Below are 19116 nucleotides of genomic sequence, written 5' to 3' on the forward strand. Positions count from 1 at the left end.
TCCTGTTGGTGCTGGAATGTCATGTGACCTCTGCTCTGTTCCTGCAATGATTTCTCCCTTCTACTTGTTTGCTTGGCTGGTGTTACACATCTTTCTGTCTGTCCAATCAGGATGGCATTGTAGCAGATGAATCCCAAAACATGCAGTTTATGTCCAGTCAAAGCATGAAGCTTCCCCCTTCAAATAATGCACTACCTAACCAGGCCCTTGGCTCCATAGCAGGGCTGGGTACGCAAAACTTGAATTCTGTTAGACAGGTAAGTCTAGATGTGCATTACAGGCTTTCTCTTGAATGATCTGTCTTAGTAGTAATGTCTCTCTTGTATGTAGTTGCTGTGTTTAAGCAGTAGTATCATATAGTAATGAGTGTCTTTCCCTAAAGAATCACTTTGTCATTTTGTTGTTTATTTTCTAGAATGGCAATCCCAGTATGTTTGGTGTTGGAAACACAGCAGCACAACCCCGGGGCATGCAGCAGCCTCCAGCACAACCTCTCAGTTCATCTCAGCCTAATCTTCGTGCTCAAGTGCCTCCTCCATTACTCTCCCCTCAGGTGAACAAGCTTCTGGTCCACTCCTCCACTTTCCTGGGAAGAACCTTGAATGAGTTTATGTTTGGGGGCTGGAGTGATAGCTCAGCATTAAGAGACGTCTCATCCTTGTGGCCACTCCCAACTGTCTATCTCTACTCCTGGGGACTCTGATGCCCTCCCCTGGCCTCTTTGGTCATCAGGAGTGCATGTGATTTGCTGACATACATGGAAACAAAACGTCCATTCACATAAAAATAAGTTAAACTTAAAACTTTATGTTTGAGATGACCACTGGACATCATAATAATTTTTCACATTTTGGGGGTTCTGCAAGTGCTAATTAGCTGTTTTTTCAGAAGTGTGAATGAAGGATAAAGAAAATTAATGGTTATTTTAAACTATACCATTTTCATTGTAAAACATTGCTGGGAGAGCAACAGCAAAGTCAAATAGGTTAGGAGTTATCCTTGCCATTTTTAGTTGCCATGAGAAAGAGTGTGTGTGAGAACGCATACTGGATGACAGTAACGACTTATGGAACAACCATTATTTTAACTGCCCTGTTGATAATTAAGTTGCACCATACATTTAGCTAGTCTGGGAATTACAGCAACATTATTAACTTACCGTTATGATCCTAAGGTTCCAGTTTCATTGCTGAAGTATGCACCAAACAACGGTGGCCTGAATCCGCTCTTTGGCCCTCAACAGGTAGCCATGCTGAACCAGCTATCCCAACTAAACCAGCTTTCTCAGATCTCCCAGTTACAGGTAAGTACTTACTGCCTGCTTGGTATGCAGTGGGAATTCTGTATTAGACACTGCAGTACACAGAGGCGCACAATTAGAGCCTGCACAGAGCTGGCAGCATGTCAGAAAAGATGAACCATGAACCTACATGAATTATAAGACATTTTCAGGGCAGATACAGGGATGGAAGAATGAGAAAACAATCCTGTAAAGTGTGAGCTGGGGTGAAGGGGTGCTTTATTGGTATACTTTAACATATGCAAAGCCCTTGACTTTATTCACAGTACTGCAAGAGTGTTGGTGTTTTGTTTTGTTTTTTCATTTCTGGAACCTAGAAGCGATATTCCATGGGAGGAGGTTACTAACTGAGGTGGGGCTTGGGTATGTAGCATAGTTCTACCAGGTCCACTGACCATAGTCATCGTCAAACGTTCTAATTGGTAACAGCTGAACAGTGACAATCCTTTTCTGTCTTCTTTCAGCGATTGTTAGCGCAGCAGCAGAGGGCACAGAGTCAGAGAAGCGTGCCTTCTGCTAACCGACAGCAGCAAGACCAGCAGGTAGATCAACCCTCTCCACTTGTCATTGAAGAAATTTTATTAAAATAAAACTAAGCATGCTATTTAGTCTGCTCTTTGCCCAGAAGTCATAGTAGCTATAGAACTTTAATTGGTGACCTTTCTCCTGAGAAGGAGGTGAGTTCAGAAGTGAAGAGTGTGTCCCTAGAAAGACTCCCACAATTTCCCCGCATTGTTTTGTTTGAAGGGTCGACCTCTTAGTGTACAGCAGCAGATGATGCAACAGTCTCGTCAGCTTGATCCAAGCCTGCTGGTGAAGCAGCAGACTCCGCCTTCTCAGCAGCCGCTCCATCAGCCAGCCATGAAGTCCTTCCTTGACAATGTCATGCCCCACACTACACCCGAGCTACAGAAAGGGCCATCGCCAGTAAACGCTTTCAGCAGCTTCCCTATAGGTGAGTTCCTGCTTGGCCACCATGCACATGTGCCTTCACTGCCTTTGCAGCTTTGTCCTTGAGCACAGCACCAGGCTTAGACGCCCCTCATTGGAGAGTAGCACACTTTCCTCTGGATTAAGTCATCTTCATGTGTCAGAATGTTCTACCTATTGGAAGGAACAGACTAAAGGACACACTCATTTTCAGACTCAGACTGTAGGATGCGCAGGGGCAGGAAGACGCATGATAGTGTTGTGAGGAAGAGAGGTGGTATGCAGGCACTGCTCTGTGGAAAATACTAGAAATAGTCCCGTTATGTTGTCACTTGTCTTAGGAGAACAGGTATGAAGAGAAATTGTCTTTCATTTTTTCCATTGTATAACCAGGCTTTTCATTCATTGAGGAAATTTAAGGCTTGTGTGTTTTCTCTTCCCCAGGTTCCTGATTATGTTTTGATTCTTGGTTAACCGTACCTCTTTTGTCTTTTATCCCTCCCCCACCTGAACAACAGTTTCGTATAAATGAGTTGTTACTCATGAGTAGTTTGTTATTACCGCCATTTCCATTGAAGACCATTAGTTCTCCTAGCATATTATGGGCTGTAGACAGTGCTTAGAGTATGTGCTTCTGCTGGTGATTCTCTGTTTGGGAGGTTCTTTGGGTATTACATAATAGACTCTCAGCTAGGACTAAGTCCTTGGGATGGTTAGCAGAAGCAGTTTCCATGTCAGTTAAGCTGTGCTAAACACTGCAGAAGCCGCTGATGATGAAGGGGAGTTGCTTCTCTTGGCAGCCTGTCCCTTCTGCTTCATTCACACAGACATCACTCTAGCTTGTAAGCAAAATTTGACCCACTATCTTAATTTCACAAAAAAGGTTTTATTGGGACAGGGCTATGTTTGTTTGTTTTAACATTATCTGTGGGTGCTTTTGCATAGTGACATAGGGAAGCCTGTATAGCCCATACATTCTCCAGGTTCCTTTTGAACCTTTATGCAAAATATTTGTAAATTGTTGATCTAATCTGTAGGTCTAAAAGCACAAATTTGATTGCTTTCTGCAAAAATGGAACTTGGAATGACTTCAGAGAATTCATACTGCAGGTCTAATACCAGAATTGGAAACCACTGAATGCTGGAGTCTTTCTCTCAGATGTTACTGTAGGAGCTGAGAGCTGTACTTTTACATAGCATCCTTTGGCTAGCGAGCTATCTGGAAATCCATCAGTTTGCAATCAAGGAATGGTGATTGAGAGTGATCATAATATTATTATACGTGGCATTCTGGGGAGATGGCTAAACTCAGTGCATTGACAAACTCTGCATGGTCCCCTTGAAACTTTTTTTCTACTATTTGGGGAAGCTTTTAAATGATCAAGCTTGTGTGGGGGAGTAGTCTTCTATGTGTGACAGCTCTCACTATCCCTTGTGGTTTGAAAATAGAGTACTGTGGAGCACTAGAGTAGCTACAAGCCAGGCACCTGTGACCTCACTGCACATTTGCAGGGTTGAAAACATTAAGAAGACGACGTTTGGTAGTAGAAGGAAATATGCTGGTTTATAAGATTTAAATTGTGTTTTCAAGGCTTGAACTCAAACTTGAATGTAAATATGGATATGAACAGTATTAAAGAGCCACAGTCACGACTAAGGAAGTGGACAACAGTGGACAGCATGTCTGTGAACACGTCTTTGGATCAAAACTCCAGCAAACATGGTATCAATTATAGTCTTAGACTTGTCTTGAAACAAATGTGGAGTGGGTGTGGAGGATGACTGCTTAATGGGAGTGTCTGCCACTAAGCCGGACAACCAGAGTTGAGTGTTTAAGACCCATTTGATAAGAAGACAGAGCCACCTCCTCAGCTTCTCCTCTGACCTTCACATACACTCTACACACACTGTAATTTCAAAACCAAGAGGTGAAGAGTTGGCTCAAGAGTTAAGAGCACTTACTGCTTTTCCAGAAACTTCCAAGTAGAAAACAAATTGATTTTAATTATGCTCTATTATAGAGACGTAGGCTGTATTAATTTTTTTAAACATCCCATTTTCTCTCTTTAAATAATGTATTTATTCTTTGAAGGTATAAATTGTCATATAACATGTATGTGTGTTTGTGGGTGTTTTTGTAAAACCACCTGCGACAACTGTGGAGGCCAGTTTATGCTGTCTTCTGGCCCCGTGACCTGTCCTTGAGTGTTACTCCCTCCCCACCCAGTCAGTGCCAATAGCTCTTCATCTGGGAGTGAGACTTTGTGTCCCTGCTGTATGCACCTACCATAAATTCCCTTCTTGATGGTCATTTAGGAGGTATCCAAGTGATTTTATTGTCCTTATCTTCTATTTTTTAACATTCTCTGAATTTAACTTGGTTTGTTCGGTTATATAGCATTAAATTATACAGCAATTTTCTGTTTGATTTTATTATGTAGCCCAGGGTGGTTTTGAACTCAAAATCTTCCTACCTTGGCTTCCCAGGTGCTGGGATTTCAGGTATATACTAACGCATCTGGCATCTCACACACATGTCATAGGGTTAATATTCATCTTTTCAGCAGCTAATTTAATTTCTTAAAATTACCTATTTATCTTCAAAAGTGGATGGGATTTCCTGTGCCTTCTTAAGATGATTCTAGACTCCTAGAATGCACAGATGAATAAGTACTTGTGGACATATAGTTGAACTTGTATACTATAGATGTTTCTGCACACACTTGCCCTAGAGAAACTCTTTTGCTAGCAGAGGTAAATGTGGACACCCATGGTACAGTATAATAAGTACTCTTAAGATGTAGCACATAGCGTTTTGTTAGAAGTCTGAGACAGTTCCATAGGAATGCCTGGGTGTACTGAGTCTCGAGAGGCTGTCTGATGATACTCAACCCTAAAGTCTTAAACTTAACCAACTACTAAGTTATAGGAAGACCAACTAAAAGAGAACAGCTTGATGTCTGCATCTGAGCTGGAAAGGAGGCAGAAGACAGAGTAGCAGATATGGAGTAAAACTTTTAGGCCATAATGAGATGGGGCTGGAGTGACAGGGCACATGGTTAATCCAGCTTTCCACTTGATAAAGGACCTCAATTTACTTTCCAGCACCAGTGTTAGGCAACTCACAGCTGACTTTAACTCCAGCCGAGGAAATCAGGCACTCTCTCTCTGCCTTCCATGAACACACACACACACACACACACACACACACACACACACACACACACACAAGTAGAGGTAGAGAGCTGGCACTTGGGCAAAGGGTCTGTCTTCATCAGAATGAAGTCATAAGCAGAGAGGCACAGAGAAAAGGAGCAACAGGAATCCTGGAGTGACTGATTCTTTCCACCTACTTTTCATGTGATGTGTCAAAATCCTTGCTTACTGTCTGTCAGAAAGCAGAGTGCTCCTTTTTTCTTGCATCTTCGTATAATGTACTGGACAGTTTGGCATCCATCATCACATTTCATCATCATGTTGTTCTTTGTAGGTGCTATTTCAAGTGGTTTTAGGCTGGAAGAGTCTCCATTTGTTCCCTATGACTTTATGAATAGCAGTACTTCACCAGCCAGTCCTCCAGGTTCAATAGGAGATGGCTGGCCACGTGCCAAATCGCCTAACGGCTCTAGCAGTGTTAACTGGCCACCAGGTAAGATGCTTACAACCTCTCCATGTCTAGTCTTAGCCACGGCTTAACCTGGTTCTGTGGTAAGAATTGCTGATGTGATGCAGTGAAGAGGCAGGCTTGGACTTGCGTCATGGACTACATGCTCCACTTTTCTGCTCTAAGCAGTGATGGTGGATGAATCCACTAGCTGCTGGGAGGAGTCTCTTGAGAACCTCTAGTTGGTGGTCCTTCTCTGACTGTCAAAGGACTTATTTGACACTGGGGATCACCAAAGGTGCATCTCTGGCCTGCTTGAGGTGCTGCAGTGCTGTAAGGCTAGAAACTCAGAAATTACTCCAGTTGTATGAATAAGCAAGTTAAGATTAGGGGTGTGAGATACTGTAATACCAGCCTGCCCTTTTAGGGTGTTGTCACACAGAATTTAGAAATGAATGTTTGGATATTTAATTTGAATTTTAAAGCTGTATACTAATTTTGAACTTTTATTTGCAGAATTTCGCCCTGGTGAACCATGGAAAGGTTATCCAAACATTGACCCTGAAACTGACCCTTACGTCACTCCTGGCAGTGTCATAAACAGTCTTTCAATTAATACTGTGCGGGAAGTTGACCACCTCAGGGACAGGAACAGTGGTACGTAGGGCGTGAGTTGGTATCAGGATGTTGTGCAGGAACATGGGATAATAACAGGTCAGGGTGGCTCGGGAACCTTTAGGCAGGATTCCTTCCCTTACACCCACAGGAGTTGTGACACAAAAACGCACTAACTGACTACTTTTAAGATGATTTGCATTTGTGCCTTGAGTAAGTGAACACCAAGGAAATGGCAAACATTTACTTTCCAATAACACTGTCAGTTGTAGCTACCGTCAGTTCTGTAGTTCACTTATCCTTGAAATGTTGATGTGCTTTCCTCAGGACAAACAGTCTGCCTGGGATCTCAAAGCTTCTAACCGTGAAACTGAGATGTATTTTCTTAAGGGTTGTCAAGTGCAGTAACCCTGTGGTACCTTGGGGCTGTTTTTCAGCGTAGGCGTATATGAATATTCTGTCTGTTGTTTTCTCCTAGAAGAAAGATTAGTGAAAAGAGTTACTGAAATATGAAAACTTTTTGTGTAAAACATATTCTTTCTATGTCCTTGAGTAATTTACAAAGAATGTAAAAGCTAACAGTCTTTACTAATACAGAGTTTATTAAGGTAGCAAGGGTTTGTCATATCCAGTGCTAAGTCAAGAATCCTGTCATTCTGAAAGAACAGAATCTGCCATATGATTGTGTAGAGGTCATGAAAGCCAATTCAGCAGAAGATGGTGAACACAGCAGAAGCGAGGCACGGGGAGTTAAGAATCAGTTGCTTATAGAAACTGTGTCTTTGTGGGAAGAATATTCTGAAAGTCAAAAGATTAGATTTTATATGTAAAAAAAAGCTACAACTAAAAGTTGTGAGTGGAAGGGTCAGTGTATCTAAATGGAGTGTAGAGTGAACTGTAGGGACCGACCTGGGCCCAGGCAATGTCCAGCTGTAGGCAAAACTAAAGGATGAGAATATGTTAATCTTGGGTACTGCCTGTGACAGACTGCCTTGATAACCTGTCTTGCCTGTACAAAGTCATTGCAGTTCAGAGTTAAGAGATAGGAACAGCAAGAACAGCCTCTTCAGTGCCCGGTGCTGGAAGGAGAGCCTGGCTCATCTAGCCACTGCACACACTCAGGGATCAAGAAGAAAATGCCTGTTCTAAGTCAGGGCAGAAACAATCAGCAGGAAGGAAGCTGCTGCCTTGAGCCCCATCTTTAATTCAAATCCTTTCAACTCCTATCTTGGGGCATGCTGTGATCCTGCAACTTCCAGGCACCGTTCTCTGCTCTGCTAACTGGACTCTTCTTCTGCAGGGTCATCCTCATCCTTGAACACCACGCTGCCTTCAACTAGTGCCTGGTCATCCATTCGTGCCTCCAACTACAATGTTCCCCTCAGCAGTACAGCACAAAGCACTTCAGGTGGGCCCTCTCAGAAACTGCCTACCTGTGGCTTTTCCTCTGCTGTCTTCTCAGGTTGTTGGGGAGTGTTTGTGGTCCTATCGAAGTGTGGCAAACATCATTTCTCCCCTCTGAAAAACAGTCTACATCTGCCATCTGATCCACCTCAGCCCTGTGATAAAGCACTGTTTAATCCAAAACCTTCTGAAAGCCATTTGTATTACTTATTTTCAATCCTTACAGACTGGTAGTTGTATAAAATATGGGAAGTGGGGATTGGGAGGTACTGTAGGAATGAGTGCGTCCTGGAGAGTTAGACCTCTGCAGTAAGCTAGATGGCCATAGCACCGGGTTTTCCGTGTGCATCTACTACAGCTCAGGCAAACTGCTGTGGCCAGGCTTCCTGTAGCCACACTTGGTGGAGCCTTGGTCTAATGGCCATGTTGTGCTTTATAATAACTCAAGTCTGAATGATCAAGAGTTGCTGAAAAGCTTCCCACTACTTTCTCTCCCCCTGTCTTTTAGCACTGTGTTTAACATAGTTGTCTCTCCCAGTAAGCATTTGCTGTATGACCTTGCTAACTTGGAGTAACTGCTATAGCCTTTCTCCTATGAGTAAATGATGAGCTTAAAATGTATTTGTGGCCTGTGTCTCTCTCAGGGGACCAGTTGGCTAGGAGTCCACATAGTCTTATAGTCTGTGTTGTAATCTTAGAGAGCGATTCTCTGCTTGCACAGTCTCAAGGCAGTAACAGACGAAAGCCCAGGTCCTGAGGGAGGATTGCCAGTTTTTCTCCTGTAGGCCTTTAACTGGATCTAGGGTTTTTGATAGTTTTTTGTTTATTTGACTCACTTTTCATGGTATAGTGAATATTATTGTGAATTTTCTCTTTCTAACATTATCCCACCTTTTTCAATTTTTCTTGTTTTCTTTTCCCCTCTTCTCCTCTGAGTAGCCAGAAATAGTGATTCCAAATTGACGTGGTCTCCTGGTTCAGTTACAAACACCTCTCTGGCTCATGAGCTGTGGAAAGTCCCTTTACCACCTAAAAACATCACTGCTCCGTCCCGCCCACCTCCGGGGCTGACTGGTCAGAAGCCACCCTTGTCTACGTGGGATAATTCTCCCCTTCGTGTAGGTGGAGGATGGGGAAATTCTGACGCCAGATATACCCCAGGTAGGACACAATAGCTACGGTGCTTGATTATGGGCTGTTTGTTGAATATTGGTTAGTACCGGCTCTCCAATTTAACATGGACCAACACTGTCAACTACGGGTCACACTCTCTAAAGGCAGAGTGAGCTTGAACAGAATTCCTAGTTCATCCCTACCTTTTACAATTTTCTTATCTTTGGGGGTCTTGACTATTAAGAATGTTTAGCCAAACCTGTGTCGTGGTGCTTGCCTGAAATCCTAGCAGAGGGGGGAGTGAGGGTAAGAACAGTAAGTATGAGGACATGGTGTCATCTGTCCATGAGACCCTGGAGATCCTGTCTAAATAGATAAGAATGCATACCCAAAGCAATGCTAGTGATGGGTGATCTCTCCTCAAAAACTCCTTGGGAATGCTTTTGTTTGTTTGTTTGTTATTTGTCTGTTTCTTTTTGTTCTTTTGTTGTTTGCTTGTTTTGTTTTGTTTTGGTTTTGGAGAAAAGGTTTCTCTGTGTAGCTCTAGTAGGTCCTAGAACTTACTCTGTAGACCTAGGCTGGCAGGAAACTTACTGAGCTCTACCTGCCTCTGCCTCCCAAGTGCTGGGGTTAAAGGTGTGCACTTCCTCAGCCCCAAGGGAATGCATCTTAAAAGGTCTGTTGGTTTCCTCTCTCATGGCTGGCTTGCAGACCAAGACTGTTACATAGAACATTAAGCTGGGTAGACTCTGTAGAAATTGGGCTCTTTTGGGTAGTAGCTTGGCCTGTCCCAAGAATGACCATGAAGCTAACTATTTAAGCAGATATTTGAGAGTGGAAGTGGATGCTATTGAGGTCAAGCAGACATAGGCCTACAGTGGCATACTGTGAAATACCTGTAAGGAGTCATGGGGCAGGTAGTTCTTAATTGTATTTAAATGTTACTTTCTAAAAGGAAAGGGATTGCCTTGGGGGGGTCATACAGGAAAGCCTCAATGGGGAGCTCACTTGGTAACCCAGACAAAATAAAAAAATGTCTGGGTGATACCAAAGAGTTCAGTGTCTTTAAAGGTTCTTTCTTAGAGACTCATTCAGAGAAGCTGACTTGAGGCCTGCCCTTAGGGGCGCTATTTGGAAGCAGTTTGCCCTAAACCACGGAACAGAGGCACCGGAAGGTAGAGGTCAGCACCTGGTCCAAGCTGGAGCAAACCTGTGTCACAGGTCTTTGGGTTAAGTAGGCAAAAGAGAAAGAAGCCCAAATTCTTGCTGACTGAAATTAAGTGTGTTTGTCTTTAACAGTCGTTCAGGCAGAGCTATAGGATGCTGACTGCTTTTTCTTTGTTCAGGCTCCAGCTGGGGTGAGAGCAGCTCAGGGAGAATAACCAATTGGCTTGTTCTGAAGAACCTCACACCTCAGGTAAGGAGGGACCCCACACAGTGGGCCAGGAGTGCTTAGTGTTCCGAACAGGCCTGCCATTGGTCACCAAGGCTAAGCAGAGGATAGCATTCAGCTGCGTCCAATTCCATCCAGTGGATCTCATGCAGTGGCTCTCGTGTTGTGGCTCTCATGCAGTAGTAATCACGCTGTTATATTTAGGGCAGCACAACACCTCTGTCTTACCAATCCCGAGTGGTGCTGGGCTTTGCAGGCGTGTCTTTGTGGGATTATATCGCCCCTCCAGAAACTGTGGCCTACTCTTTCCTATCTGAGCACTTTCTTAGCCCCTGGGCTACTCCCACTCCTAGGGAGCAGCATCTTGAGGTTCTGTCGGGGTGTGGGGGAATATGGAGCCTCTCCTGGGGTGATAACTCATCGCTAGCTCTTGGCCCACTGCACATAAGGACGGGGCAAGGGGCACTGAGCCTGGCATGAGAAGGAGGTACCTTCCAGTGGCTCTTAGAGTGGAGCCCTAACGGTGTCCTGCTCTGTCTAGATTGACGGCTCCACTCTGCGCACCCTGTGCATGCAGCATGGCCCACTGATTACATTCCATCTGAACCTCCCACATGGAAATGCTCTGGTCCGTTACAGTTCAAAGGAAGAGGTAGTGAAGGCACAAAAGTCTCTGCACATGTAAGTCGGCCCCGACCCCTGTAGACCTGCCTAGTGTGGCCCTGGAGAGACGTAGGTGGAGGGATCACTTGAGCCCAGGAGTTGAAGGCTACTTCAGGAAGGATAGCAAGACCTTAGATCCTGGAGCAGCCCTTGCATTGCCCGTGGGAGGCACTCTGGTCTGGATACCCCATGGCCCCTGCTGGGACACGCTCTCTGGGCACGGAGCAGGCAGGGCTCCTTCTGCACCTCCTTGGTTTTCTCTCAGAGCAGGTCCCACCGCTAGTTGAACTTGTGAAGCTATGCAGCTCGAAGACCTCATGTTGTGCCCTCTCCTTTAGGTGTGTGCTGGGGAACACTACTATTCTCGCTGAGTTTGCCAGTGAAGAGGAGATCAGTCGCTTCTTTGCACAAAGTCAGTCTCTGACCCCTTCTCCTGGCTGGCAGTCTCTCGGGTCCAGCCAGAGCCGGCTGGGCTCCCTCGACTGTTCCCACTCATTCTCCAGCCGGACTGATCTCAATCACTGGAATGGTGCTGGGCTGTCGGGAACTAACTGTGGAGACCTTCACGGCACTTCCCTCTGGGGGACCCCACATTATTCCACAAGCCTGTGGGGTCCCCCAAGCAGCAGTGACCCCCGGGGAATTAGCAGCCCATCCCCCATTAATGCTTTTCTTTCTGTTGACCACCTGGGTGGGGGTGGAGAGTCCATGTAATCGCATAGGTATAGACGTAAACTGTGACCTCAAGAAGAGAAGGAAAGGAGCACTAAGTTGGGCTCGCCGCCTGCAGCCAGGGCCACCTGTGGGAACAGCTTTTTTCTGCACATTTTCCACTTTGTTTTCCCCAAAACATATCAGTTTGAATACTTGAATCATGCAGGCCAATATTATAATGTGAAAGGGTATCTATCTATTTACACTCCCAAATAGCGCCATACAGCTAACCGTGTGGAATGAGCTCACTAGTGTATTCATCATGTGTAGCCTTCAGATTCCTTCTTTCCTTCATTTCCATCCCCCATCCCCACCTTTTATTTTTATTTTTTTTTTGTTTTTTTGTTTTTTTGTTTTTTTTTTTTTTTGCAAAACCGTTTTGGGCTGATGTATGAGCTTTTACCTTTGCACTGAGTGACGTTCTCTCCGTCTGAGCGGCAGCGTGGGGGACAGCTGCTCCAGTGTAAATGTTTACTCAAGGATGTTCCTAAAGGCGTGCGCTCTCTACTACGCCTCGTGTTGCCTACCTTAGTGTGGTGTCGTGGAGTTCAAGATCAAGTTGAGATACTGACGTAGGGTTCTTAATGAAAGTATTGCACCAGTTTTTTCATGTTGTAAAACTAAAGAATTTCGCTCTACAGTTTGAGAAACTGTGGCCACCGCTGTGACCCGCAGCCCGCCTGCTGCCCAGGTTGGGCCCTGCACTTTGAACAGGCTTTCCATGTTGTTTTGAAGGTTCCCACGGTGAACCTTCTTGTTTACAGATTTTTTGTTTGTTTTTTGAGAAAAAAAATGTTTACTCTTCCATCATTTAAAAAAAAAAAATTAAAAGACAAAAAAAAAAAAAAAGCGGAGGGTGGTTAAAGACGCTTCTATCTCTGGGAAAAGAGCAGCATTGGCCATGTTCTTCTGTTTTCTATCCCCGTCCTGAATCAAAGAGCATGGTTCTCAGGAAACCAGTCCCCGGTCAAACAATCTTGTAGTTTCTTATAGGAAAGAAGAAACCCAACTCTTAGCACTGATACTACGTATTGCTCTGTTCAAGATTTTCTCTGCCAAAAAAAAAGAAAAAAAGAAAAAAAAAAAAAGAAAAGAAAAACCGCGCTTCGAGCTGGAGTTGCCGCCTGCTTTCAGATGCTGTCCTTTAGTAGTGGGTGATGATGGTTTGCTAATCGCTAGGTGACTTTTGTAACCCCATCAGTGGCTCTCATGTCTCTGCTCTCTTGTGACTGTGTTCATGTTTAACTGTTGTACCTTAAAGCCGAGATCAGTAACTATGCATACTGTAACCAAGACATTGGGCTTACAGAGTTGTTTGTTGTATAAAAATTTTAAATGTTGTTGCAAACTAACGAGTTACACCATTTTAAAATTTCTTTCCTCCCCAGCCCCTGTTGTTCTGCCCACAAATGGTATTATAATGCTTGCTTAGTCAGAGAGACTAAACAAGGGTAAAGTTTTAACAGTACAGAGTATGCCGTCATTTCATTGCCTTGATTCTAACGTTTGTGTCCTAAGACGCAAAAGAGGTCAGTGGCTTTTAACTGTTTACAAATAGGATGTGATTGTAAGTGTACACTTTGGTTGTGTTTGAATTATGAAATCTTCAGATAATAAACCATGACTTTTTGGCTGCTCAACATTAATTGTCTCTTTTTTGTGAATTTATTCGTAGGCTCTTTTATAATGAAAGTTACAAAGTTGCTGCATGTGAGAGGTCTTCTCATAGAGCAGCAGATTAAAAATCTAAGCAAATATTTGAACGTTTTACCTGAACTTCTCCACAATCACCCTGAGATAATGTGAGAACAGTGGAAACTGTAGCTTGCTCCCTCCTCCCCTGAGCATCTTTGGGAGCTTGTTGCTCAAAGCTCTTCTCTGGCTTCACCTTCCCCACCATCTGTGCCCATCTCAAGCCTCAGCGGGACCATTCGGAACACGAAGCTTACTGACTTGACAGCATCCTAGCGTTAACCTCTCATACCTCACACAGTGGGGATGCCACCACCTGGACTGGCCTCTCTTCCCCGTGCCCTCCGCCCCTCCTCGCTGCAGGAGCTCTGGGCGCAGAACCTGTATGACTTCAGTCACGCTCCACTTGCCAGGTGTAAGCTAATGTTGGACACCGTAACCTAAACAAATGTTTAACGCGTTCGGTGTGTGTTGACGTCCATACTGGTTTTTCCAAAAACCAAAGGTAGCTTTGAAAAACCATGTGTGGAGATGTTTGGAACATTAAGCTGAGTGACCGTTAGGGGCTTTGAGTAGTATATAACTGACTTCATGACTTCGTTAATTGTATTGTTAAAAGTGTTTGGGAGTTTTTTGCGCTTGTTATGTGGAAATAAAGTGTTTGATTTAAAAAATATATTTTAAGTGGTTTTGATACTTGCCTTATTCTTAATAACTGCTTCTTATCACCGTTGGGTCTCCAAATCCCTCCCAGTTATCAGTACCTCATTCTTAGCCGTCCCTTCCCACAGGCCAGTGTCTGACAGACCTCCACCTGCTGACTGACTGACCCAGGCCCAGTGCAGTGTGCTCCCACTTCCACTTCAGCCGTAAGCTGCCCTGCAGTTGCTCTTCCCTCCATGGCAGACCTTCCTGAACTTGTCCTCAGACACGACCCGCTCACCTCTGCTTGCTGCAGGGCCAAAGGCTCGCTGGTGCTCTCTCCAGTTAGAGGAAGAAGAGTGCCTCACACCCCTCCATCTGGGACCTGCGGAGTCCTAGCTCCACAGGCAGTTTTTTAAGACTTAACTCATTCTATGTAAGTGAGTACACTGACACTCTTCAGACACAGGAGAGGACATCGGATCCCATTACGGATGGCTGTGAGCCACCATGTGGTTGTTGGGAATTGAACTCAGGACCTCTGGAAGAGCAGTCGGTGCTCTTAACCGCTGAGCCATCTCCCCAGCCTCTAGCTTTTATTTTCTTAATGTCTGTGTGTGGTGCGCACACCCGTGCCAGAGGAAGACATTGGGTGTGTTCACTGCTCTCCACCTTCTGCTTACAACACACTGTTTCTTGGACAACCTCTGCCAGGACCCACAGGCCTCACTTAAAGAAGCTCACCATAGTATCTAGTGAGTGGTACAGCCTTTAATCCCAGTGCTCGGGAGGCAGAGGCAGGTGGATCTCTGAGTTCGAGGTCACCTTGGTCTACAAAGCAAGTACTTGGACAGTCAAAAAGTCAAACCCTTTCAAAAAGACCAGGGGCTTGGGGAGTGGGCAAGGGCAGGTGTGGTAGAAAATACTTGCCAGGCTGCAGGGAGTGAGTTAGAGCTAACTGTAGGACTGACAACCTTGAGCTTGCAGCCCTGCCCAAGCCCAGGATGTCTTACTCTGGCCAGGGGAGCCAGTCCACAGGCAGGAAAGCCATGTAAAGTGACACTTAGGTCAGTAAAGGAGAACTTTACTTGGAACCTTATGACCTCTGGACCAATGTGTGTGCAGTGTGTGGGCCTCCGTTTATTGGAGGGGGGTTAAGTTTATTTTGTGTGTATGGGTGTTTTGTCTGTATTTGTGTACCATGCCTGTGGAGGCTAGGGGAGTGTTGGGTCCCCTGGAACTGGAGTTACATTTGACTATGAACCTCCACGTGGGTGTTGGGGATTGAACCCAGGTCCTCTGTATGAACAGTGCTCCTAGCTGTTGAGTCATGGCTCCAGTCCCAGTCACCTAGGTTTTAAAGAGTTTGATTGTTTTAGAAACAAAACTAAACACAAAAAGAAAAACCCTAACTTCCTTGCTAAGGAAAGCTGGCATCATTCCCTTATACAGAAAAATCCCAGGAGAGAGAGAGAGAGAGAGAGAGAGAGAGAGAGAGAGAGAGAGAGAGAGAGGTCCCCCCTAAGGGTTGGGCTCTGAGCGGATACCTGAATAGCACTGTAGCAGTCACACATGGACATCTGAGAGCGAGGTGGACTTGGAGGGGCTCCGGAATGCTCAGGTGGGAGCCAGGGAACAGCAAAGAAGCTGGTGGAGCAGGACAGGCTAGGGCTCTTAGGAAGGAGCCATGCTTTTCAGTCCTGCCTGCCTAGGAGGATGGCCTGCGCCCTGACCTCATTTCATAGGGCCCAAGGTTTCAGCGCCTTAATACTTCTACAGCAAGTGTGGAGCCATCCCCTGGGTTCTTTTTGTCTGGTCTTTCCTGTAAGGTGTGGCCCCAGGCCCAGCCTTATTTCCCACATTACTGACCCTGGTGGAAATAGAATGCTTGGTGTCCTGACTACTTTAGTCAACAATGCAGTGTACACCAACTGACATGTACACACACACATACCTGTAACCTGGCTCTGGCTGCAGGTTGGAGTTTCTAGATGCAACTTCTAGTTGTGATGTTGTGCAGTGATAGCTGTGACCATCAAGGAAAACTTGGGAATCCATGTTTCTCTTTATTTCTTACGGCTGAATATAGATCTACAGATATAAAGACAGTTTTGGTTAAAAAATGTAAACTGGGGGATAAGGAGATGTCCTGGGGGCCAAACTGCTTGCTGTATCAGCATGAAGACCGGAGTTCAGTTCCCTAGTACTCACTCAAGAAGTGAGTCTGGCACTATGCTCCAGTAATCCCAGCACTGAGTGGCACAAATGGGATCCTGGGTATCTGTCTAGTCAGCCAGTCTAGACTGTCTTTTAGAGGACCCAAGTCCAATTAGAGAGCTCAAGCTCAGTGAGTCTCAAGAAGTAAGGTGAGGGTGCTGGCAAAATGGCTCGTGGGGTGGGGAACTTGCTTCAAAAACTGATGGCCTGAGTCCTTCAGTCTTTGGAGGTCACATAAAGGAGTAAGGAGGTAACCAGGGCCACAAAGTAGTCCCCTAATCTGGACTCGAGTACCCTACCCCCACCACAACCCCCCCACACACACATACACACACACATAGGTAGGTAGTGACAGAGATACCAACAATTGCCCTGGCTTTACAGATCCCCCTACTCATATGTACACTCATACACATACTCATGTGCACACACTCATACACACTAATGCACAAGTCGTGCACACACATATACCACACAAATGCACGCACGTCACACACATGCACATGCTCATATGCACACTTTCACTCACACACGAATGTACACACTCATACACCACCCCAGCAGGGGTGCAATTGAGTGGTAGATCATTTGCCTAGCATGCTCAAAGCATGAGGAGGAAATACAATTTTTTTCCTTTGAAATGTGTGTGTGTTCTGCGGGAATGTGTGCATATGCTCCACATGTAAGCAGTGCCCAAGGAAGCCGGAAGAGAGTCAAGTCTCATAGAACTAGAGTTACAGGTTACCGGTAGTGAGCTGCCATGTGGGTGCTAAGAACCCGGGTCCACTGGGAGAGCAGCCAGTGCTCTCAACCACTGGTCTGTCTCTTCAACCCCAAATAAATATTCTTAAATTGAGTCTTGACTTTGAGGTAAACCAAATTTTAGAAATCTCCTAAAGAGGGCTGAAGTAATGTCTCATCAGTTAAGAGCGCTGACTCCTCTTTCAGGGGACCCAAGTTCAATGCCCTCATGGAGCAGCTCTTACTATCTGTAACTACAGTCCCGGGGTACCTACTATCCCAACTAGAGTCCCACGCCCTCTTCTGGCCTCCGAGAGCACCAGGCAAGCACAGACAGCTCATAAATGTGTGCAGCCAGTCACAGCCATAAAGAACAATAAATCTTTAAAAGTAGATCAAAGCTCTTAGGTGAAACTGTGAATGTCCAGGGGCGAGGGAGCGGACCAGGGCAGAGCTCTTACACTTGCCTGTTACTGCTTGGAAGCACCTCTCCTCCCTGGTTAAGGAGGTTTTGGAATTGGAGCTACCTAGGGTGAAAGTCCCAGCAGACCACTTGCATAGCCCAGCACTGGCCCTTGCATAGCAACCAGCCCACCTGTCTTCCTATCGAGAGTTTCTGGCAGGGCCATGTCAGCATCCTACCACGTCCACCCCGCAAAACCCTCTCTGCCTCAGCATCTCTCTGTTTCTTCATAACATTCAGCTCCTTGTGTTTTCTTAAACAATTTTCCTACAGTCAGTTGCCAGAGCTCACAACATGGCTTCAGACAGAATCTTGCTCACTGGCTTACAGAGCCACCACCACAGTCAAAATGAAATCTGGCCTTCATTCCTCCGTTCAGTCTGATCCTTGCTGTGATTTCAGCCCTTCAGTGACTTTCTTCAGCAACTGGTGAGAGCCAGTCTCCTCACCCCAGCTCAGGAGCCAGGACTGCAAGGTGGTCTCCTGGCATCTGAGTAGCCTCCCTCCTACCTCAGAGCACGAACTCTTGCCTATACCACTTTAATCCCAGATGTGCGGCTGATTGCCTCCTGACCCCACAGCAGGTGCTACTTTAGGAAACCCTTTCTAAGGGCAGTGCCCCCTCTCAACTAGGGCAAATTTGTCCTCATCAATACTGCGACAATGTGGCCACACCTGTAGACCCTGTTAATGGAGAGAGCCATGAACTCCATTCCCTACCAACAAAGAAAATGTGAATGCTGTTAATTTAACATGCATCCTGCACCCGGCACCCGGCACCCAGCACCCAGCACCCAGCACCCAGCACCCAGCATCCGGCACCCAGCAGCCTACGAGCCCAGTATTGACAGCAACACCAGTCCAGCACTCACCAGCTGTCTGCACCCTCGGGGCCTTGTTGTCTCAGATAAATCCAGTGCACCCCTGCCAAGGCCAGTAAGCCGTCTATAGGCTCCAAATGTAACATAGGCAATGAGAATGTTCAATGGGACTTCCAGCTGTCAAGCCTTCGAGAAATGCCCAGATCTTACTGTGGCCTGGGAGTCTTGTGTGATCCTCTTCTATAGCAGACCTCTGAATGCCTGTCCCTTTTCGAGCACTTCAGGGCTTCTAGCCCTTTCTTCTCAACTTGGCTTCAGGTTTCCTGGTGCCTGGCAACTTTCCTGGCCCCAACACAGCTACCTGTGTGAGAGACTGGGAGGAGCTACAGCCAGCAAGCTCTACTCACAAGGTAACCTACACATTCCAAAGAGGACCCCACAGCCAGGAGAGAGGAGACAGGAGATAGAAGGGATATGGCCCAACCCCCTTTTTTTACTTTTGAGACAGGCACTTACTGTGTAGCCCAGGCTAACTTCAAGCACAGGATCCTCTGGCTTCAGCTTCTTGGGTGCTGCTGAGGTTACAGGAATGCATCACTGCTCTAGGTAGAGACTCTGCTTAATGCACTGGGTATAAAGCGATGAGCATTTGCTGGGGCGGCCTGGCTCTGTCCTCCCATTCATTACAATTCACATGCTAGAAACTTGATCTCACTCGCATAATGGTACTTGGAGGCTTTCCCGTCCGTGGCCTAATGGGTTAAGTTAATGGGTATGGAATGTGGCTGTGTCATAAATGTAAGC

The 19116-nt window shown here is 45.7% G+C and overlaps 1 protein-coding gene and 1 long non-coding RNA gene across 14 annotated transcripts in view; one reads left to right on the forward strand and one right to left on the reverse strand.

Moving 5' to 3' along the window:
* Tnrc6a (trinucleotide repeat containing adaptor 6A) overlaps positions 1-14104 on the forward strand; it is a 154308-nt gene extending 140204 nt beyond the window's left edge. For 9 of the 13 annotated variants that reach the window (XM_008759747.4, XM_008759749.4, XM_039078265.2 and 6 more), the window contains 13 exon segments: positions 111-257; positions 416-553; positions 1175-1303; positions 1765-1842; positions 2048-2255; positions 3822-3953; positions 5721-5879; positions 6351-6491; positions 7750-7857; positions 8793-9014; positions 10313-10383; positions 10901-11040; positions 11361-14104. In XM_008759747.4, coding sequence (XP_008757969.1) covers positions 111-257; positions 416-553; positions 1175-1303; positions 1765-1842; positions 2048-2255; positions 3822-3953; positions 5721-5879; positions 6351-6491; positions 7750-7857; positions 8793-9014; positions 10313-10383; positions 10901-11040; positions 11361-11736 — 2049 coding nt within the window. In that variant the 3' untranslated portion in view covers positions 11737-14104. 13 annotated transcript variants of the gene reach the window in all.
* Positions 14105-16116: 2012 nt separating this feature from the next.
* On the reverse strand, positions 16117-18625 carry LOC134483807 (uncharacterized). The gene is made up of 2 exons (XR_010060848.1): positions 18364-18625; positions 16117-16161 (listed from the first exon to the last, which is right to left on the reverse strand). It is a non-coding gene; the product is annotated as an uncharacterized LOC134483807 (long non-coding RNA).
* Between the last annotated feature and the right edge of the window lie 491 nt (positions 18626-19116).

The sequence above is a fragment of the Rattus norvegicus genome, chromosome 1 (genome assembly GCF_036323735.1).
Source record: "Rattus norvegicus strain BN/NHsdMcwi chromosome 1, GRCr8, whole genome shotgun sequence".
NCBI lineage: Eukaryota > Metazoa > Chordata > Mammalia > Rodentia > Muridae > Rattus > Rattus norvegicus.